At 41.5% G+C, this 23,191-nt stretch overlaps 1 protein-coding gene across 13 annotated transcripts in view; it reads right to left on the bottom strand.

Moving 5' to 3' along the window:
* Window positions 1–23,191, bottom strand: part of PDE4DIP (phosphodiesterase 4D interacting protein) — a gene marked incomplete at both ends in the record, with an annotated part of 180,290 nt that overhangs the window by 6,753 nt on the left and 150,346 nt on the right. For 10 of the 13 annotated variants that reach the window (XM_080692735.1, XM_080692736.1, XM_080692737.1 and 7 more), the window contains 6 exons: window positions 1,113–1,346; window positions 17,547–17,671; window positions 18,278–18,467; window positions 19,929–20,048; window positions 20,688–20,819; window positions 22,046–22,297. In XM_080692735.1, coding sequence (XP_080548861.1) covers window positions 1,113–1,346; window positions 17,547–17,671; window positions 18,278–18,467; window positions 19,929–20,048; window positions 20,688–20,819; window positions 22,046–22,297 — 1,053 coding nt within the window. The remainder of the gene's footprint in view (window positions 1–1,112; window positions 1,347–17,546; window positions 17,672–18,277; window positions 18,468–19,928; window positions 20,049–20,687; window positions 20,820–22,045; window positions 22,298–23,191) is intronic. The other 3 variants (XM_080692738.1, XM_080692727.1, XM_080692730.1) reach the window with 1 other exon arrangement.

Here is a 23,191-nt window from a genome sequence, read left to right as displayed (position 1 = left end):
TATTTCTTACTTAATGACCACAACAAGGTCATGTGATTGACATTTTCATTTGACAGCTAAGGTCATTGAATGATAAATTAGTACCCAGCATAACCTGAGAAGATAAGAATTAGCATGACCCAGGGACATCAGGCATGAGAGTTGGAAGGCTTACTCAGCCTTAGAGAAATCAGAAAAGTGGTTTCTGATTAGAATAAATTTGAGGCTATGGCCATGCTGGTAAGTGGAAAGGGTGAATTAAATGATGCACCCAAAGAAAAAATAGAAGAAGTAGAAGTTGAATGTGACAAGAGATTAGGGAATTGGTACACTATTAACATTCAAATTAAAACAGAGGGAAGTGAGGTTGAGAGAGGGAGATCTGGTTAACATGTATATCTGAAGAAGCAGGCAAAAGGATGGGACAGAAGTGGATGTCTGCACTTGGACAAATGTTCTGGCCACCCAGCACTTCCTCAAGGCCCTTGATTCTTTGCTGCATGCTCAGTTTAACCCCTGTGAGGAAAAGGGAGACCAGCCTCGAGTATATGGGAAGGTCAGTGACACTGAGACAGGGCACAGTGAGGTGGAAGGAAAAACACATGAGAAATTGAAGCATCTGGTCCCAATCTGGGTTCTAAATCCTATAAACTTATCCATTAATGAGTTCTGATTTCCTCACATAAAACACAGAGAGAGTAAAATCTTCCCTACTTTATATTCATTTTACAAAAGCATATATTTTAAAGCATTTGGTAAATTTTAAAACACAAGTACAAACAACAGATATTGACATATTCATCTGTTAATTTTCTGTGATTCCTATTGTACTAGACACTTGAAAATGATTTCATTTAATGCTACAAAAAACTATCCAAGTCATATACTTTTTTGTTATGTCCATATTCTATCTAAGGCTTAAAACACTTGAGAATTCAAACACCTCACCCAAAGTCAACAACCTGCAAGTGGCAAACTCGGTCTGAAGAAGGTCTGACCCTAAATCCCAAGCTCTCACGATGCCATATTAATCCTCTCCAATTTTAACCTGACCCTGAGAAATACAAAGAAGCAACATTGCCCTTCTACCTGGTGCCACTGGCTGGGCTTCCTGATTCTTTTTTCCTTCCTACCTTGGAAGAGTGGCTGCTTTTTTCTGGGTCTGGTGTTGACTTTGAAACTGTGGCCCATGGAGCAAGAGCTGGCTTTGCCTGCTCCTCCATCAAGCTGTTGCTCCAGCTGCAGCCGCAGACAATTGTTCACCTGGATGCTCTGCTCTAGCTGCCCTCTTAGAGCTTGTATCTCTGCCACCAGCTGGCTCAAGTCACTGCTCAGCGGGGCTTGGTGACAGGCATCCAGGCTAAATGCTAAGAGAAGAGGGAGAAAGGTCAGTGACACTTATCTAAGGATTTCCAAGCACTTTTGAGAATACTGTTTGGTGACATTCCTTTCTGCCAAGGACCTTACTGTAATCTCAGGGGCTTGGAACAGCATCTGTGATAGAGATATAGCCATTAGTAAGTGGCCCCTGGGGCACATCATATGGGTACTGATCCAGTATGAAATTTCTTTGAGGATCAAAAAAATGTCACATGTACTTAGAGGGCATTTGATTGGCATCTCCATCATGACCTGAGTCCTGTAGGCTGAACAGCTGGTCCTTCAAGGCAGGAGGTCAGCATTGAACTAGGAAAGGGTAGGGACTAATGGAAAATATCACACTCAGAAGTCAAAAAAGAGAGAGAAGAGGAATGTGTCAGGACTCTTGGTAATATGTATGAATGGGAGTCAGTGCACCTTAGACTGGGGGTCATGACTAAGTGAATTTTTCAACATGAAAACTTCATGTTTTTCATCTCTATTCACTTCACACATTTATATATACTAGGCTGAAAAGTCTCTTATCTGCAAACCTTAAAGCCAAATGCATTTCAAAAGACAGAACTGGTTTCATCATTAGCAAAATACACTTATTTCTGTTGTATATAAAGTTTTATGCTCTCTTATGAGCTTTTTACACACTGTTGGCTCTCTTTTCCACTAATCTGACTTCTCACTCCTCTTATACCAAGTTTCTCTCCTATAAGCAGGCTTGTCCCTCCACCGGTGCAACACTTACCATGATTTTGTATATTACCCATTCTTTCAGTTGGCTGAGGGCTCTATATGTCAAATTTTAGATAATTTTCTCTTTAGCAAACTAAGAAACTGGATTCAATTTTTAGAAAATTCAAAATTCCAAGTGAAAATTCTAATTTTGCCATTTACCCTTTGTTATCTAACTGGAGGAACACAAAGCATACTGGTTCTTCTTCACTTGACTGTCCTTCAACTATTTGAAGCCAGTTATTTCCTCATGATCTTTTCTTTTTGTGTGTGTGGTACTGCGGATGGAACCCAGGGCATTCTACCTCTGAGCTACACCACCAGCCCTAATTTTTATTATTTATTGGGAAACATGGTCTCACTGACTTGCAAAGGGCCTCACTAAGTAGCTGAGGCTGACTTCGAAACACAATCCTCCTGTCTCAGCCTCCCAAATGCTGGGATTACAAGTGTGCACTACCACACCCAGCTTCCTTATGATCTTTTCAAAGCTGCACATTGCTTAGTTTCTTAGGCCAGTTCAAGATCTCCAGTCATGTATGTACTAGTATTGGAAAGAGGTTTTAAAATGTATTAATGTATCAGTATTGGGAAAGATTTCCAATTGTGAAAATATATCTCCTGTATACTTAAGAAAGCCAGTACATGCAGGAAGGAGGGACTTGTAATTTACATTTCTAAAAGAGAAAGAAGAAAGCGGAGCCAGGGCAGAGGTTTCTTTACATTTCTAAGGAAATCCCAGACCCCGGAGAAACAATTTAACACATCTTGGGAGGGAAACAAAAGGTAGAGGCCTGTATTTGGAGACAGGACTGCTCCCCCCTCCCACCCCAAATCTGGCTGAAGACAGCAGAAAACTGGGCTGGAGATAAAGGCTAGCATATCTACAGATCAAAGGACCTGCCACAGACTTGGTTGGGATAAAACACTTAGCAAACTGGAGTTCTTTGGTATATTCCATTCGGATTGCCCCCCTGTGTACCTCTCTCTCTGGGGCACTGGGCTGTAACTATATTCCTGTATTTCTATCTTTTTAATAAACTTCTTTAAATCTCCAGCAACTGTCCAAGCTATGAATATTTATATATTCATAGCTTATATATTCATGGCTTAGGACAAGAATCCACGGTTTTTCTGTGTTTATGTTTGTGTGGTTGTGGTGGGGGAATTACTTCTCCCCTCACACACCAAACACATTTCATCTGCAACAATGTACTCATCTTCATTATGTTCCCCAGTGTGTGAAACTTAATATTACAAGATGGTACCTCACAATTTAACAGTATGTCAGACAGTCTTACCGTATGGTCAGAAACTCACACTACTGTGGTCTCAGGTTGTATTGACTTTTCCAACAACCATTGGCTACAACTTCCTTGTGTAAAATTATTTCTACCAAACTACCTCAAGCCATCAAATTTCCTCTAGCCCAAAACCAGACTCCTCACCGTGTACTTCTACCACCAATATTTTAAGTCAAACTCACAATTTTATGCTTTATCTTTGCTGAATTTTATTACAGAGATGCCAGCCTTCTGATAAAACCTGATGTGACTTATTAACATTGTTTCAAATATTCTTTTCTGCCTAAAGCAGAATAGAGAAATTATACCAAGATTCTCAAATTAATATTATTTCAGAGGAGAGAAAAAGTTCTCAATAAAAACATAAAATATGAGCTGGGCATGGTGGCACATGCTTGCAATCCCAGCATTCAGGAGGCAGGGGACTGGAGAATTGAGGTTTCTGGACAGCCTCAGCTACTTAGCAATGCCCTTTCCAACTCAGTGAGACCCTGTTTCAAAATAAAGAATAAAATATAGGGCTGGGGGTATAGTTTAGAGGTACAATGTCTCTCAGTTCCATCCCTAGTCCTATAAAAAATACATAAAATATTTGAGGATTAAAGATGGAAGGCAGAAATTTTAGTTGCTTGGACACTCACAACTCATCCAGCAGTTTCTTCTTGGCAAGAGAAGAAAAACAGTAATAACTCAATAGAAGAAAACAGTTGAAATGTGGTTGAATCAGAAATAGCATAAAGAGCATAGAACAAAAAAGACCTCCATGTAGATCATCTGGTGAGCAGAAAGCTGAGGCAGGAACCATCTTGGCAAGCCTGCTTTGAAGCTGGTATCTGCCTGTATCTGGCAGCTCTCAGTAAAGAAGATGTTAAACCCTGTCAAACCAGTGATTGCAGAGAAACAACACACACACACACACACACACACACACACACACACACACACACACACATTCTTCTCTTCACATTCAAATATCCCAAAACAATGAATCTCCAGACCATCCAGTCAAATTAACCAGTAAACTACCAAGAAACTAGAGAACCTTCATGTAGGAACCAGAATAACTACAAATGAATTTGCCAAGACCACTGTGAATCTCCAGACTGCCCAATCAAACTGCCCTGTGGATTCCTGTGGCTGCAGCAGAATTTACTGAGAATTAAAAACTGCTGACCCTTGCTTCAGGGACCTAAGTGGTGATAACTGGGATCATTACTGTAAGTTTACAAACAATCCCATAAGGAGCCTGCATGGCTGCAAGGACTTACATGACAATGACCACACTTGTGGGATCTGAGTTTGCAAGCCATCCCAATGAAGATGGGGGTTGGAGGCTACAATTGGACACAATGGAAATGTGAATTAGCACAGTCCCCAGGAATACTCAAGTGAGACCTAGAGTAAGCAGTCTACCTGCCCCTCTGGGGTCTCTAGTGATCAACAGGGGATCATCAATGGTGGTATATTTGGGGTGAAATAACTCAGCCAACCATGCCACAGGCTCATAAAGTTATAAACTCACACCCAATGGAGGTTGACTGCCATGAATATGGAGGCCAGTAGCTGACACTGTCTCATATTAACTACCCAGAGCCATGGTGGTGTCCCTGAGGCTAAGTAACTCAGCTATGCATAGCCCAGGCATTGAATGGTACAATTTCTTCCCTGGTAGAATTTGAGCCCCACAAGTAGGGAGGCCAGGATCCAGCAGGGTTTCACATGATCACAGCTGGCAGAGCAGCAGGATTTTCCTGGGGCAATTTAACTCAGACAGCAATGTTGTAGGCGGGGGACACTATAGTCTCTCATCCAGAAGAGAGATTGGTACTCTAATCCCTGCAAGAAAACAGCTGAGTTTGAGACTGGTGATCACAGATGCCTGAGGCTGACAGGGTTTTGTGATAGCATCCAGCAGGGTAACAGTTGTGTTCCAGGGAAATTAACTCAGCCATCTGTGTCATGGGCTCTAAATGTCACAATCTCTGGCCCTGCTGAGGTTGTGACTGGTGACCATGGAGGCCAGATGCCAGTGGTCCACAGGGTTTTACATTATCACAACCAACAACAAGTGGTGTTCCTGGAGCATTAAAGTTCAATAGGCTGCACAATTAGAATGTTATAGGCTCTATCCATCCTGAATTTAGGTTCAGAGAGCATGGAGTCTGGCAGCCAATCAGAAACTGGTGCTTTCCAGAACTAAGAACTATATTCTGTTAAAGAGGTTCTGGAGGAATAACTAAAAATTCTGGTCATATGAGACATTTATTGAGGGAAATATATACCCTCAGAACAAGACTTATTATAAAGAGACAACGAGTACACATAGTACTCCCACAGATTGGAAAATGATGCCAACACAACAGATACAAATCTAAGAGCTCTGAAAACATGGAAAACAAGGCCAACAAGGAAACAATAAACTCCCACGACTCCACAGCAATGGACATCAATAATACAGTGCTGCAGAAAATGCCAGGAGGAGAATTCAGAATTTTGAGTCTAAATATAAGCCATTAGTTGAAACCAGAGAAAGTGAACAGGATATAAAAGAACATATCAATAAAGAGATTGAGAACCTAAATAAGAATCAAGAAGAGGCAATGAATGAAACATTAATAAATAAATGAAGAAAAGAGTAAGTGAAATAATAGAAACCACCTCTAGCAGACTAGACCACATGGAAAATAGACTCATTCTTAAAAGACAGTTCATTCAAAACTGACCATAGAGTCAATAATATACAGAATACAATACAAAAACAGGATCAAACTATTCAAGAAATCTGGGATGAAATGAAGTGACCTAATTACAGATGATAGCCATTGAAGGTCATGAATTATAAACACAGGAAATTAGAAACCTCTCCAGAGAAAAGATATCAGAGAATATCCCAAACATAGAAAATAAGATGAACATCCATGTACATTAGACATTCAGAACCCCAATAGGACTGGATCAAAGAAGAACTTCTCCACAACACATAATAATCAAAGAGACTAACATATAGGTCAAGTAGAGAATATTAAAGAGCAAAAGAATGGGTGGCATTCAGGGGCAAAACAATAAGAATCATCCCAGACTTCTCAACCTAAATCATGAAAGTCAGAAGGACCTGGTATGATGTACTCCAAACCCTGAAAGAAAATAAATTCCAATCAAGACTGCTATATTCAGAAAAGTTACATTTCATAATAGATAAAAACTATCTAAAACAAACAAAAGATAAAAGAATTAATGACTACAAGCCAGCAATGGAAAAAGGAAAAAATAAAATACAAAGAAGAACAAGATTCAGCAAAGTGTCTGGATACAAAATTAGTCTTTAAAAAGTCAGTAGCTTTCCAGTATGCCGACTGAAAACAAAAGATATCCAGAAAATATTTCCATTCAGGATAGTCCATAAAAAAGTTTTAAAAACTTATGAATAAACCTAACCAAGGAGGTAAAAGACCACTACAAAGAAAATTATACAACATTAAAAAAAGAAATCAAGATCACTTCCAGGAAGATGAAGACCAAATGAAGCAGTACTGTGTCTCTAATGTAATGAAAGCAGAGTTCTGACAAAAAGAAACCAGCACAAATTTGAAAATAAAAGTGAAAGGCGGCAGGAACAAAAAAGCTAGAAGGCAGATAAGAAAGCAAATTATCATGCCAGCCTCCATAAGCTGCAGCCATGGGCATCCTAGCAGTACCATCTTGCCTCATTGTGCTAGGACTGCCAGAGACCCACAGAAAAGAAAAAAGGCAACATCTTGAAATAAAGTAAGTGACTGTGACTCATCAGAATTGTAAGCCCTCAGTGCATCCTCAAAAAGCACCAGCTAGCCAGGCATGGTGGCACACACTTGTAATCCCTACACTTGAGAGGTGGAGACAGGAGGATCATGCAGGTTTGAGCCAGCTGCACTGGCTTAAGAGACCCTGTTTGCAAACAAAAAGTATAAAAAATAGGTCTGGGAGTGTAGTCCTGAGGTAGAAGGGATTCCAGGAACCCCGGTACCACAGAAAAAAAAGAGCACCACTACAACTTGCAGCAGTGGCAGACAACCTCACTGTGCCCTCCAGAGATCCAGAGCGTCACTCAACAACATCATAAGTAAACATGCCATCCCTGTGGGAGATCACCCGGCACAGCTACAGGGACTCATGCAGCCAGTGATAAACACACAGGATCTGGGACTTTGCAGTTCAACCTGGAGAAGGTGGAGATGAAGTCTATTGTTGAACATAGCAGAGGCTCGGATTAGCAGACAGCCCCCAAGGCCAATCAGGCAAATAAGCTCACAGTCCCCAAGCATAAGAGCCTTCGTAGGACCTCTAGAGATCACTACAGACCACCCAATCATGGTAAGCAGGGAGAAGTCAGACCAACCCAACCCTAGTCTTGGAGAAAAAAGGAATTTCTATGTATATGCTGTGTCTGGTCCCAGCAACACCCACTGCCTACAAAGGAATAAAGAATCGCAGGTTCAGCATTGTTAGAATGCACAGAGGGAGACCTGCACTTAACACTAGATCCAGCCCCACTGATACTGTCAATATGCATATACAGAGAGAAACTCAGAGAACCAGGCTTGCAGCAAGAAAGGTGCTGGTGGAACTCAGCATTTGCACAGAGAGAGACTGCAGAGGCCAAGTCTACTGAGTATTCATATGTTTTAGTGTTGCATTATTTTGTTGTTTTGTTTGTTATTTTGTGTGTATTTGTATGCTTCTTTGTTTGCTCTCTTCCCAACCCCTTTCATATGCCTTTTCCCTTGTACAGGTCTATACGCTACTCTCCATCCTTTTCTTTGTTTCTTTTCTCTTATATTAAATCCACTTCATATCGCTATACTAAATACTGTTCCAATAAAAATAAAACGGACACAGTATTTACTATACTAGTATAGTAAGCAATAAAAATTGGTTACCAGAATCCTATTACATATTCACTATCTCTAATCTCTATTATATACTAACTTACTTATACTCTCATTCTATTCAATCCTATCTGTGGCTTTACCCTATTCTTGCATTTATGACTTCATTTTCATACTCACTCAATCTTCACCATTGAATACAACACAACTTGCCCTTTGATATACCAGTTGACACCTACAGAATGAGAGAAATCTATCAAAAGCAACAAGATACTTCTGGACATGGTGGTGCACACTTGTAATTCCAGTACTTGGGAGGCTGAGACAGGAGGACTGCACAGTTTCAAAGCCAGACTCAGCTATTTAAGTAAGGCTCTCAGCAACTTAGTGAGACCCTGTTTCAAAATAAAACATAAAATAGGCCAGGGGCATAACCTGGAAGTAGAGGCCCCAGGGTTACATTCCCAGGACCGCAAAAAAAGGAACAAGATACAAACTTCTGAAACTATGAGAAGTAGGAATAACAAAAAAGCAATGAGCTCCCACAAGACCACAATAACAGAACCTGAAAACACAGAATTACAAAGATCACCAAAAGGACTAATCAGAAATTTAACAGTAAAAACTATACAAGATTTCCAAAAGAATTCACAGAGACAAGAAAAAAATAAAGGATACAATCACTGAAGTGAAAGCATCAATACAAACCATAAAAAAAAATAGATTGGAGTACATGGAAATTAGAATTTCTCTCTTAGAAGCCGGGCGTGGTGGTGCATGCTTGTAATCCCCGCGCTTGGGAGGCTGAGACAGGAGGATCACACAGGTTGGAAGCCAGCCTCAGCTACTTAGTGAGGCTCTCAGCAACTTAGTGAGACCCTGTTTCCAAATAAAATATAAAATAGGTCTGGAAGTATAGCCCGGAGGTAGAAAGCCCCTGGGTTCCACCCCCCAGTGCCACCACCAAAAAAAAAAAAAAAAAAATAGAAAAAACAATTTGATAACATGAATTAAACATTGAAGAGATATAGACCCATCTTAAAAGAACTAAATTAAGAATAATAGGCATAGAAGAGAGACTAGAAGGTGAAACCAAAGGGATCAACAACCCTTTCAAAGAAGTAATATAAAAACTTTTTTATAACATAAAAAAGAGGTTGATATACAGGTAGAGAAAATGTATAGAACCCCCTTTAGACAAGATCAGAAAAAAGGTTTACCATGGCACAAAATAGTCAAACTAACCAACATAGAAGACAAGGAAAAAATATTTTTATATGGCACTAGAGATGGAAACCAGGGGCATTCTACCTCTGATCTATACCCGCAGCCCTATTTTTAATTCTTTATTTTCAAAAAGAGTCTCAGTTGCAAAGGATCTCACTAAGTAGCTGAGGCTGACTGATCCACGATCCTCCTCTCTCAGCCTCTTGAATTTTGGGATTACAAGCATATGCCACCAAGCCCAGCTCAAGGAGAGAATCTTAAAGGCAACAAAAACAAAAAACCAAGTGATATTCAGAGGTAAACCAATTAAAATCACTCCAGACTTCTAAAACTTAAGTCATGAAAGCCAGAATTGCCTGGACTAAATATTTAAAACTCTGAAAGAAAACAACTTGAAGCCCAAAATTTTCTACCCAGCAAAACTATTTCTCAAATTTGATTGGGAAATAAAAATCTTCCATGACAAACAGATGCTGAATAAAATGATATCTTTCAAACCAGAACTAGAAAAAGTACTCAAAGAGAGTAACTGCAAAGAAGAAATAAGTAATACATGCCAGAACCAGAGAAACAATAATTTCCATCAAGCAAACAACTAAGCAAAGACCAAACACTACCTCAAACAGAAGTTAAAACTCAAAATGTTATAAATTAAAACTCACTTCTCATCCAGGCACTGTGAAACATACTTGTAATCCCAGTGCTTGGAAGGCTGAGACAAGATGATCACACAGGTTCAAAGCCAGCCTCAGATACTCAGTGAGGCTCTCAGCAATTTAGTGAGACTCTATTTCCCAATAAAGTATAAACTATGTCTGGGAGTATTGCCCAGAGGTAAAAAATTTCAAAAGCCCCTGGGTTCTACCCCCAGTACCACACAAAGAAAATCACCTCTCAATAATCATAATGAACATAAATGGCTTCAACTCCCCACAAAAGACACATAAGGTAGCTAGGTCTGGTGGTGCACGCTGGTAATTCTAGTATTTAGGAGGCTGAGACAAGAGGAGCACAGGTTTATGGCCAGCCTCAGCTACTTTAGTGAGACCCTTTGCAAGTCAGTGACACCCTGTTTCAAACTAAGAATAAAAAATAGGACTGGGAGTATAGCTCAAAGGTAGAAAGCCCCTGGGCTACAACCTCAGTACCACACACACACAAAAGATATAAGGTGGCAAATGGATTAAAAAACAAAATTTATCTCTCCGTGGCCTGCAAGAAACACACCTTACAAGATAGTAACAAACTAAAGGCAAAGGGCTGGAGCAACATAACCCATGCCAACAGAATTTGAAGATAAGTAAGAGTAGTAGCAACTATGATATCAGAAAAGTCAGACTTCAAACCCAAGCCTATCAGAAGATATAAAGCAGGTCATTTTTTAAATGGTAAAAGGAACAATCCAGCAAAAGGAAATAATTATAGTCAACATTTATGTCCCAAACATAGATGCAGCTGCTTTTATCAAATAAACTCTTTTCACACATGGCTCCTAATGCATTAATACTTGGAGACTTCAACACCCCTTTCACACTGCTAAACTGATCCTCTGGACAAAAGGTCAGTTAAGATGCCTCAAACCAAAAGAACTCCATAAACCAAATGCTACTAATTAGATACATACAGAATATTCCACCAAACTACAGCAGAGTTCACATTTTTCTCAGCTCCTAATGGAACTTTTTCCAAAAGAAATCACATCCTGGGCCACAAATTAGGCACCATCAAATTTAAAAAATGTGACATATGTCCCTGCATCTTTTCAGACCACAATATAATGAAACTGAAATCAACTATAATAAAACCCAGAGTAACCACAAAATCATGTGAAGACAGAATACCACACTGCTAAATGAAGAATGAGTCATAGAAGAAATAAGGAATGAAAAAAAGAAATTTCTAGAAACAAATGAAAACTGAGATACAACATATCAAAACCTCTGGGACATCTTGAAAGCAACGGTAAGAGAAAAATTCATACCACTAAAGCCCAAATAAGAACAGAGGAGGACTTCTGGGAAGATGGCGATGGAGAAAAGTGGTGCTTACGAGTCCCTCTAACAATCGATCTCTATTACCACAAAACTAGAGCCTTTCAGAGCCAGAAACACCATCAAAAAAGAAATAAAAACTGTAAATACAAGGGACAGAGAAAAAGAGGGCTGAAAAAACAAGACGCCAGAAAGAAACCAGCCCACAGTGCCGCGGCTGGAGCCGCGGTGCAGAGTGGCGCGGGCTCCATCTTCCCTCTCAGCACAAGGGTCCAGGGAGGAGGGAGATTCAAAACATGGCTCAAATCCAGAGAGGAGGTACGCTGGCCTCAGGGCCAAGGACTCAGCAGCAGTGCCTTACTGTGGTGGCAGCGGCAAATTCACCAGATGGCTCCAGCCCAACGCACTCAACCAGCCACCAGGCTCGAGAGGAGGGGGTGGACAGCGAGCTGAGGTGAGCAGCTGCTGAACACCCGGGCGGCAGTCAGCAGTTTTTTTGGCGCAAGGAGCGTCTAAAGCTCCCAAGGGTCGGGCTCAGCACAACCTGTAGGGACTCAGAGTGGAGCTCAAAACCAGAGAAGAAAGACGCCAGCCTCACAGCTGAGGGCATGGCAGCAGTGCCATATTGCCAGCGACGGCAGTAGTGAATTCACCGAGTCCACTACAGCTCCATCAAGGCACTCAACAAACGTGAGTCAAATTATGGCCCCTAGAGGAAAAATCCCAGTACTGCACTCTCAGGAACTTGCATAGATAGTCTCCCTGGGTTGGAGATTTTAGCAGTGCAACCCAGTGGGGGAGTGGCGGTGGCAGAGATATCACATCATAGTCACGACTCTCCGTGGGAGAACGCCCAACCTGGCATCCCCCATGGTCTAAAGCAGCCTCGATTGACTCCCTGGGTCTGAGACTTTGTGATACAACCCAGTAAAGGAGAATAGGTGACTGAGATACCACAGACTTTAGATCCGGAGCACCTTAAGTGAACTCGTAGTGACCCAGGGAAGAACCCAGAGAAGGCACAAACTTCCAAAATCATGGGAAAGAGAAATAACAATGGAGCAGTGAATGCCCACAACCCCACAACATCAGAATCTGATAACACAGAAATCCAGAGATCTCTAGAAGATCAAATCAGGAAAATAACTTTAGAAATAATAGAGGGCTTTCAAAAAGAATTCAGAGAGAGTCAAAAAGAGATAAAGGATGCAATCATTGAAATAAAGGCCTCAATTCAAAGTATAAACAATAGATTAGACCACATGGAGAATAGAATCTCACTTCTAGAAGATGATCACTCCAAAAATGAACGCATAGTTTACAATTTAGAATAAAAAATCCAACAGCAGGAATCTGACATTGAAGAAATATGGGCCCATTTTAAGAGAGCTAACCTAAGAATAATTGGAATAGAGGAGGGAAAAGAAGGTGAAACCAAAGGGATCAACAATCTCTTCAAGGAAGTAATAGAAGAAAATTTTCCAAACATAGAGCAAGAGTTTGATACATAGGCCCAGGAAACTTATAGATCTCCCTTTAGACAGGATCAGAGGAGAGGATCCCTACGCCCATAATTTTCAAAATGACTAATGTGGAAGCCAAGAAGAGAATCTTAAAGGCAACAAAAACAAAAGGCCACGTGACATTCAGAGGCAAACCAATTAGAATCACTCCAGATTTCCCAAACCAAGTCATGAAAGCCAAAAGGGCGTGGAGTAACATATTCCAAACTCTGAAAGAAAACAACTTCCAGCCAAAAATTTCCTACCCAGCAAAACTATCTATCAAATTAGATGGGGAAATAAGAAGCTTCCATGACAAACATAATCTGAAGGAATTTATGTCTTCAAAACCAGCGCTAGAGAAAATACTCAAGGAGATTAACTGCAAAGAAGAAATAGGTAATCCACGCCAGAACCAAAGAAACAAGAATTCCCATCTAGCAGACAACTAAGCAAAGAAGAATAAACAGTATCTCAAACAGAAATAAGATCTTAACATGTTAATAATTAAAAATTATCTCTCTATAATCACACTGAATGTAAATGGCCTCAACTCCCCAATAAAAAGACATAAAGTGGCAAAATGGATTAAAAACCAGAATGCATCCATCTGCTGCTTACAAGAAACACACCTTACAAGTAAAGATAGGAACAAACTCAAGGTAAAGGGCTGGAGCAAGGTAATCCATGCTAATGGTACTAGAAGACAAGCAGGAGTAGCAACTATGATATCAGACAAGTTAGATTTCAAACCCAAACTTATTAGGAGAGACAAAGAAGGTCATATTTTACTGGTAAAAGGAATAATCCAGCAAGAGGAAATAACAATAATGAACATCTAATCTATGCCCCGAACATAGGGGCAGCTACTTTCATAAATCAAACTCTTTGTGACATGAAGTCACACATAAATCCCAACACAATAATACTGGGAGACTTCAACACACCTCTCACAATACTAGACCGATCTTCCAGACAAAGGGTCAGTAAAGATGCCTCAGAACTAAAGAACACCATTAACCAAATAGACCTGTTGGACACATATAGAATATTTCACCCAACTAGAGCGGAGTTTACATTTTTCTCAGCTGTTCACGGAACCTTCTCAAAAATAGATCACATCCTGGGACACAAAATGAGCACTAGCAAATTTAAAAATATTACATACTTCCCTGTGTCATTTCAGACCATAATGAAATGAAACTAGAAATCAACTATAAGAAGACCCAGAGAAACAACATAAACATGTGGAGACTGAACACCACACTTCTGAATGAAGAATGGGTCATAGAAGATGTAAGAGGTGAAATCAAGAAATTTATAGAAACAAATGAAAATAAAGATACAACATATCAAAACCTCTGGGACACTTTGAAGGCAGTATTAAGAGGAAAATTTATAGCAATGCGTGCTCACACAAGAAAAACAGAAAATCTTCAAATAAATAACCTAATGACACAGCTCAAAGCCCTTGAAAAGCAGGAACAATTGAACCCCAAAGCCAGCAGAAGATGGGAGATTATTAAAATTAGAGCAGAAATTAACAAAATAGAGAATAAAAAAAAAACAATACAGAAAATCAACAGAGAAAAGCGTTTTTGGACTTCCGGGAAGATGGTGACAGAGAAAAGCGGGGCTTAAGAGCCCCGCTAACAACCAATCTCCATTACCACAAAATCAGTGCCTTTCATAGCCAGAAAACACCATCACCAGAGAAACAAAAAAATCACCAGGCTCCAGAGAGAAAGTGGACTGAAAACAGAGCTCAGAGCCTCAGAGGAGATACACCGGCCTCACGCCCTAGGACGCGGCAGCAGCGCCATACTGCCGGCGGCAGCGGCGAGTTCACCAGACGGCTACAGCAAGCCGAGGTGAGCCGCTGCAGAACAGCCAGGCGGGATTATTCGGCACAGAGAGCATCTAAAGTTCCCAGTGGCTGAGCTCAGCACACGCTGCAGGGACTCAGAGTGGAAATCAAAACCAAGAAGAAATAAGCCAGCCTCACGGCCAAGGGCGTAGCAGCGGTGCCATATTGTCACCAGCGGCAGCAGCAGTGAATTCAACGAGTCCAGTACAGCTACATCTGCGTGCTCAAGAACAGTGAGTCAAATTGCGGGCCACAGAGGAGAAATCCCAGTACTGTACTCCCTGGGACTTGACCCAGTGGGGGAGTGGCGGTGGCAGAGATATCACACCATAGGAGAACGTGCAACCTGGCACCCCCCCATAGTTTAAAGCAGCCTCTATCGACTCCCTGGGTCGGAGACTCTGTGATACAACCCAGTAAAGGAGTAGTGGGGTCTGAGACACTACAGACTCTAGATCCAGAACACCTTAAGTGAAGTCATAGTCACCCAAGGGAAGAACCCAGAGAAGGCACAAACTTCCGAAATCATGGGAAAGAGGAATAACAATGGAGCAATGAATGCCCACAACCCCACAACATCAGAACCCGATAAAACAGAAAATCAGAGATTTCTAGAAGATCAAATCAGGAAAATAACTGTAGAAATAATAGAGGTGCTTTGAAAAGAACTCAGAGAGAGCCAAAAAGAGATAAAGGATGCAATTAATGAAGTAAAGGCCTCAATTCAAAGCACAAACAACCAATTAGACCACATGGAGAACAGAATCTCGCTCTTAGAAGATGATCATTCCAAAAATGAACGCATAGTTTCTAATCTAGAAAAAAATATCCAACAGCAGGAATCTGACATTGAAGAAATATGGGCCCATTTTAAGAGAGCTAACCTAAGAATAATTGGAATAGAGGAGGGAAAAGAAAGTGATACCAAAGGGATCAATGATCTCTTCAAGGAAGTAATAGCAGAAAATTTTCCAAACGTAGAGCAAGAGGTTGATACACAGATCCAGGAAACTTATAGAACTCCCTTTAGACAGGATCGGAGAAGAGGATCCTCACACCACATAATTGTCAAAATGACCAATGTGGAAGCCAAGCAGAGAATCTTAAAGGCAACAAAAACAAAGGGCCAAGTGACATTCAGAGGCAAACCAATTAGAATCACTCCAGACTTCCCAAACCAAGTCATGAGAGCCAGAAGGGCTTGGAGTAACATATTCCAAACTCTGAAAGAAAACAACTTCCAGCCAAAAATTTCCTACCCAGCAAAACTTTCTATCAACTTTCTATCAAATTAGATGGAAAAATAAGAAGCTTCCATGACAAACAGAAACTGAAGGAATTTATGTCTTCAAAACCAGCGCTAGAGAAAATACTCAAAGAGATTAACTACAAAGAAGAAATAGGTAACACACACCAGAACCAGAGAAAGAAGATTTTCCATCCAACAGACAACTAAGATTGGTTATCTGTGGAGATTCATTATTTATGTAAGTCTTTTACCTATCTCTAAATATTATTGTTTGCTTTTATTGTTGCTAATTTTTAGGATTTCTAGTTGGAATATTAATATACCTTCAGATATAGCATTTGGAAATATTTTATCCCATTCTATTAGTAACTTTTAACTCTGTTTACATTGTCTTTGGATATACAGTATTTTTTTTATTTTTTAGGGAGTTTGTATACTCTTCTGTTGCCTGTGCCATTGAAATCATATCCAAGAAATCACTGCCAATTTCAATGTTGTGAGGTTTTATGACCCAGATTTTCTTCTAAAAGTTTATAGTCTTAAGATGTATATTTAGGTCTTTTATCTATTTTGAGTTAATATTTGTATATGTGTTAGGTAAGGGTCCAATTTTATTCTTTTCCATGTAATTATTATTTTTCAACAATATTTAGTTAAAAGATTATTATTTCTACCACCAAATGTTCATGGAAACCTTGTCAAAAATAACTTGATAATATAGGGAAGAATTTAGCTCTAGGCTTGTATTTAACTCCAATGGTTTATATATCTGCCTTTAGAACAGTACTACACTGTTTCAATTATTGTAGCTTTATATGGTTTGAAATCAGAAGATATATATCTTCTAGCTTTGTTCTTTTTCAAGATCATTTTGCGCATCTAGAATCCATATTCCATATTAGGATAGTTTTTTTTTCTGAAAAATAAATATATAAATGTATGATAGTTTCACTTAAAAAAATAGAAAAAAATATTGTCTGGTAAGAAAGAAAGCAAAAAGAAATGTTGAAATGTTATCTTTAAGTCATCAAAAGCTTGGTATCAGACAAATGAAACTGTTATGTGAGATTATCATTTTTAATTTTGGATAAATTGCTATAATACTAGATGTCGACCACTAAGCCAAGCATGGGAAGGAGGAATGGGGTGGGGATTGGGTGGGGGCTGACTGGGCGATGTGTGCATGTATGTCTACAAAAGTTTGTATCCCACTATGATGTATGAATACAGTGCACCAATAAAAAAAATAAATAAAAAAAATAAAAAAAAATAAAAATGCATTCTTTGCATTAAAAAGAATATAGTCTATTCATTGACTGATTTGTTTCTGGCTATCTAAGGAGGTGAAGTTTGATTCTTTGTGGCCTCTTGTTAAAGGCATCCAGGTTGGATCTTGCTCATGCCACCAATAGCTCATACTTGGAATTTACACTGGAGGAGCAGAGGAGACACATACCTTTCAGGCCCTTCTTAGAATTTCCATAAAGTGCCTCATAGATTTGTAGCTCTGACTGCAGGGACTGGAACAGCTGCTGCTTCTCTTCACACTGTTGCTGCAGGAGGGCCACCTTGTGCTGTAGCCTACAGGGAGAGGAAGGGCCTACTGAGTTGCCATAGAATCAATCTTTGCCCATAGAGTTTTCGCTGCAAGTGTCAACTCAGGGGCCAAGTAGAACATTGTTTTTAAGACACCAAGGTAGAAGCAGAGTCTGGGACAGGTAAAGGAACATAACATAAAGCAGCATTAGCTACCTCAGCAAGGAGCAGGACAGACAGAGCAGCACGGTCTCCTCACTGGCCCTGCAGTGCTCTCCTTTCTGACAGGTAGCTGTGGGGTTTGTGCTGGGGACCAGCATCACTCCAGCCTGCACTAATGCAACAGCTTCCAGGATATGTGGGAAGCAGTATCCTATATCTAATGGAAAGCATGGGGATGCTCTTCCTCCAGTCTCTGATATGCGGTAGTCTTCTATAACGAGGTTTCATTCATTACATTTGGAGTACAAAAGAAATTCCCAGGGAGATCTTCCTTCTGTTCACGGTCACCAGTGAAGCAGGAATAGAAGGAATAGTGGAGAGGAAATGAGTAGTATCCAAAAGAGGATACTACTGTCTTCCCCAAGTGTCTTTTTCTAAATCTGAAATGGGGCTTGTCAAGCACCTCCTCCCACCCGCTGTGTGCCTTACCTAGAGTCATTATCCTGGAGCGACATACGTTCCTCCCTGAAATGCAAAATCTCTTGCTGCTTCTCCTGCAAGTCTTCCAAAAGCTGCTGCCGCTCCACCTTCTGCTGTTCTAGTTCCTTCTCCAGCTCTTGAAGCCGGGATCGAGAGGAGAGCAGGGCCTCCCTCAGGCATTCTGTTTCCTGGGAGTGACCTGGTGGGCACACCATAGGAGTATTTGTTTATGGATGGGGCCAAAGCTCAGCAGGAAGATGAGCCCAAGTGCACAAACAAAACCAAGGAAAGAGCTAGGAGGCCCTGTGCTGGGGCTTGGCTTACTATACCCACACACACTGGGGACCAGTGCACCTCTCACTCTGCAGTGCGCTGATTCTCTGATTTACTGTGGCTTCTCTCTCTCCAAAAAAGTATTCCCACTTCTAACGCTCACCATTTTCTAGGTACCACATACCATCTGTTCAACAATCCATCTTGAATTTTGCCAAAGATCAACATTAAGATTTCTTGTTTGTGGCTTCAGGATATATTTGATCATTTTGGAAGTTGGGATATATATTCTTTCCCAGGCTGGCAGCATCTCATGATCAGGGGGACCCCAAGAATAAGGCTGCAGGTTTGGCCAATTCTCTGGGGTGAGATTTACCTGGGCCTGGAAAATTGTGCTCATTTCATCTCCTGTCATCTCACCTGTGAGATCGTTCTTATTCTTCCCAAGCATGTTGTTACGGTTTGGATATAGAATGTCCCCTAGAAGAGCTCATGCACTGACCATGCAAGAATGTACAGAGGTGAAGTAATCAAATCAGGAGGGTTCGATCTCTTCAGTGGATAAATCCTTTGATGGGTTAATAGATTTGTTTGGTGGTAGAGCAGGCAGGTAGGGCATGGTAGAGATACAGGTCACTGGGTGGGGTTGGTCTTGGGGGCTAATCTGTGTTCACAGGCCTCCCATTTCTCCCCCTCTCTGCCTCCTGCAACCATTCCCTGAGCTCTACAGAAGTGACTCAGCCTATCATAAACTGAAACTTTCAAATCATGAGCAAATAAATCTTTCTTCTAAGTTGTGGCTATCAAGCATTTTGGGTCACAGCACTGCAAATACTGACTTAAACACATGTAATGCTGCATTTTCTATTTCTCCTAACTTTTCTTATCTTCCCTAATGAGGGGGACCTTCCTTTCCTCTACAGACCTTTCCTCACTTTTCCTCCTGAGTGGAGAGCGAGGTGATGCAGTGAGGCACAGAAGGCAGGAGAGCAGGCCCAGGAGGGACACAGACCTGCAGTGCAGTCTGAGCAATGTGAGAGGGAACACATGTATACAATCCCTTCCACAAGGTCAAAGCATCTGTGAATGGGAGGAAGTAGAAAAGATTTCAAACTGACAACCATTTGATAACTAGTGACTCAAGATATATGCAGGTGGGCTTTACAAGGGTGAACTTCCTAGAACCATGCAGTCCTGGAGCCTAGGTTGGAATCCCTTAGGAAAAGGCTCTTTGTAGGTGGAGAATAGCTATGCAAATCTTGGGTTGCTGGATCTGGGTAGCTATTATCTCTACCTTCTTTCTTTGTTTCTCCAGTTGGTGACTTATGTGGCTGGGGGAAAAAACAGACCTCGGGGTTACCATGGCCTGTGATTTTTGACCACCCACCTCTGGAAACATGTGTCAGCTGCACTTGAAGGCTCCGATTTTCTTCCCTGAGGACTCTGTTTTCATTGTAGAGCTGAGGCATAGACTCTAGACCCTGACTGTACAAGTGAGAGGTGGATCCTGTCCCAGAAAATACACATTTGAGTAAAAGATACTTTCAAAAGTTTCTCATTCTGAATCTCCCAGAGATCTGCTGTCCCATCCACAGAAGCTCAAGGACCAGCTAAAGCAAAATGGGCCCAATGCTGGCTTTTGGGAGCCCCTTCTGGGGAGATTATTTGCATGCAACTGTCCTATGCCATGGCTGAAATTGGACTGGAGGCTCCTCCTTAACTAGCTGCGCCTGCAGTATGGGAGGGCAACTTTAATTGGGAAGAATGGCCTCCAAGTGACAGTGGCTCATGGGACAGTATTGGGAGAAAGTCTACCTCAAGACATAGCTAGGGAAGAGGCCTTGCACACCTGTTCTCTACTTGCCAATAATAATCAACAGGCACTATATAAGCAGGTTGAGATGAGAAATCAGGAGACTCTGGGGACCAGACCTAGTTCTGCCTTGAGGAAAGTTACTCTCTAAGCTCAGATACATCATAAAGTAGGAATCACAGCACTTGCCCCACATTCTCTGCTAGACTGTCTACAAAGGGCAAGTGAAGTAAAGCATACCAGAATGCTTTGTGAACTGTGAGACTGACCAAGGGCCTTCCCTTCAGAGGCTCCCTAGATACAGCAGGAACCAAAAGAGCCATGCGCGCCTACCGCTTCCACGGGCAGTAGAGCTGAGCCTGTGTTCCAGCTGCTCCCGGAGGCGGTCATTAATGCAGATGGACTCCTCCAGGCGCTGGCGCAGGTTCCGGATTTCACCAAGATGTTCTTCCAACAGGTCAGCTCCTTCAGCCATCCCACCAGGATGTGTGAAGAGGTGGAGATTGAGAATACCAGTTACTAGACGGGGGAGTGGGGATGGCGCTTGGGCAGTAGCTACTTAGCAAGCTCCCTCACATCACCATCTGCATCCTCTCACACCAGTATCTGGGAGCCACAGATAATTTTGTCTATTTTAAATACAGGATGGGTCTTTTTGCTATGGGTATCTCCTACATAGGCGTCAGGTAAGTGGAAGGAAATTCCATATGACTTAGAAAATAACTGATGGTTCTGGATAGGGCCTGCCTACTACCTAGAAAGGTGTGGCCCTTCCTGGGTACTGGGTATGGCTTTGAGAATGATAAGAAAGGCTTCTTTCTGCCTTTTTCATAATTCTTTTCTTCTTACCAATATATGAATGAGCAATTTTTAATAAATTCCTCCCCTGTATAGCCCGGAGGTAGAAAGCCTCTGGGTTCCACCCCCAGTACCACCCAAAACAAATAAAATAAATAAATAAATAAATAAATAAATAAATAAATAAATAAATTCCTTCCCTGCCTTAGAGAGAAAGCCTAAGGTAAAAGCATGTGCCCTTCAATTTACCCTTAGTGCTTAATGACAAAAACTTCTTGTTTCCCTCAAGTTGCTTTTAATAATTAGAAGGAAGGATAGCCTGCGATGATCTAGAGATCTGAAGATGCATAAGAGAGGAGGGATGAGTACTCCTGAGGAAAGAAAAAGGATGCAGAAAAGAAAAGTAGGAGAAACGTCGACAATGGCTATTTGGTTTTGCCTCAGCCTTCAACTGAGGCTCAATTGTCTCACTGATGGAACTAAACACTCACTCCTTTCAGTACTCACCCTGCTACTTGGTGTGATTGGGTTGTGTGCACAAGATACATGTGGAGGGAAGGGGGTACTATGGCCCTCTTTGTAAATCTTCTGACTGATGAAGACCAGCCCTGTGAATAACTGTGCCTAGCTTTCTAAAAGGGTCTAAGAGAATGATCTCCAAAGAGGTCAAGGTGCAGCAGTGGGAAGGACATGCATGTGAAAGCATAGGAGGTGATTCCTTAATTTTCTCACGTCCCTACAGAGCACCAAGAATGAAGGGATGTGCTTTGGGCACTAAAACAGCCCCTTTTATCTTACTCATGTTCTGCGAGCCAGGAGCTAGAGGAGAAACGAGGAAAATCCTTGCCTGAGATTTTCTTTCAAAGGCTGGTCCTCTCAGCTCTGTGCTTTACCTGTGGTCTTGGAGCTCAGCTGGTTCATCGAGGAGCCTGAAGAGAGGTCCGCAGACACATTCCCTTTCTGAGGTCTCATCATGTCCCAAGAGCTGCTGCTACCCAAGTATCCAGGCTCCAGGATTCTTCCCAGTTCTGTGGTGCCCCTCATCAGAGAGTGGGGCTGGGTAGGGCTTAGGTAGTGGGAAGAGCTGGCTTCTGGATGGCTTCTTGGCAATATGGCTGTGGAAGCAGGAGGAACCACACTGACACCTAAGAAGAAAGAAACATGAGTGAGATACAAGCCAGGTGCCAAAAGGGCAGGATCAGCAAGAATGTGTGTGACTGCCGAGAGTGGAGACTACCACTGGACATGTGGGATGTCAGAGGTGCCAATTGGATAAAGACTTCAGAACTAGAGGCTGCAACTTTCACCCTTTGTATTTTCTGGTAGAAGACACCAAGAGGATGGATGGATAAAATATCTGAAAGCCAAGAAGGAAAATTCCAGGTGCCCCACTCCTGGTTCCTATTATAATTACCCATGACAGTCTGGGGAAGTTCCAGAAGTGGGATTTACTCACAAAGTTAGGAGTGAAGATACAGGATACAGGTTTGAGCATACCTGAGAACAGGTGAAATGTCTGCCTTCTCCAGAAGCTAACCAGTAAATCTTTCCATTCCTCTTTTGGGATTTTCAGAGGAGAAAGGGGACATGAAATACAGCTAGATATGATGACCCAAATCCTATAGACTTGAGAATTCTGGTGAGGCTGGGAAAGCCCTATGTAAGGTATGTGGTAATGTGGAGCCCCTCCATCATGAGTCCAAGAACTGCAAAGGATCATCAAACCTGTCCAAAGACCATGGGATCCATTCCAAGAAGGGAGGCGGGACCTTGCATTTCATAGACCAAGGCTTCCTTGGATTCTTGGAACCCACAGGCTTTTCCCTTGAGCTCTTGAGCAGAGGAGAAGTTGGGTGACTTTGAAAAGTGAAATTCTGCCCAGAATACCTGTTTCTGGATGTATTTAGGGAGCTATTAAAGGGAAAACCTTAAATGGAGTTTTCATCTCTGCTTCTATGTTAAAAAAAGAAGAAGAAAAGAGAAAGCCTAGCCAAGAAGGAGGAAAAAGAGGCAGCAGGGCCATAGTTTAAAAATTCAGA

The sequence above is a fragment of the Muscardinus avellanarius genome (genome assembly GCF_963383645.1).
Source record: "Muscardinus avellanarius genome assembly, chromosome: 3".
NCBI lineage: Eukaryota > Metazoa > Chordata > Mammalia > Rodentia > Gliridae > Muscardinus > Muscardinus avellanarius.
This window is presented reverse-complemented; position numbering and strand designations above follow the sequence as displayed.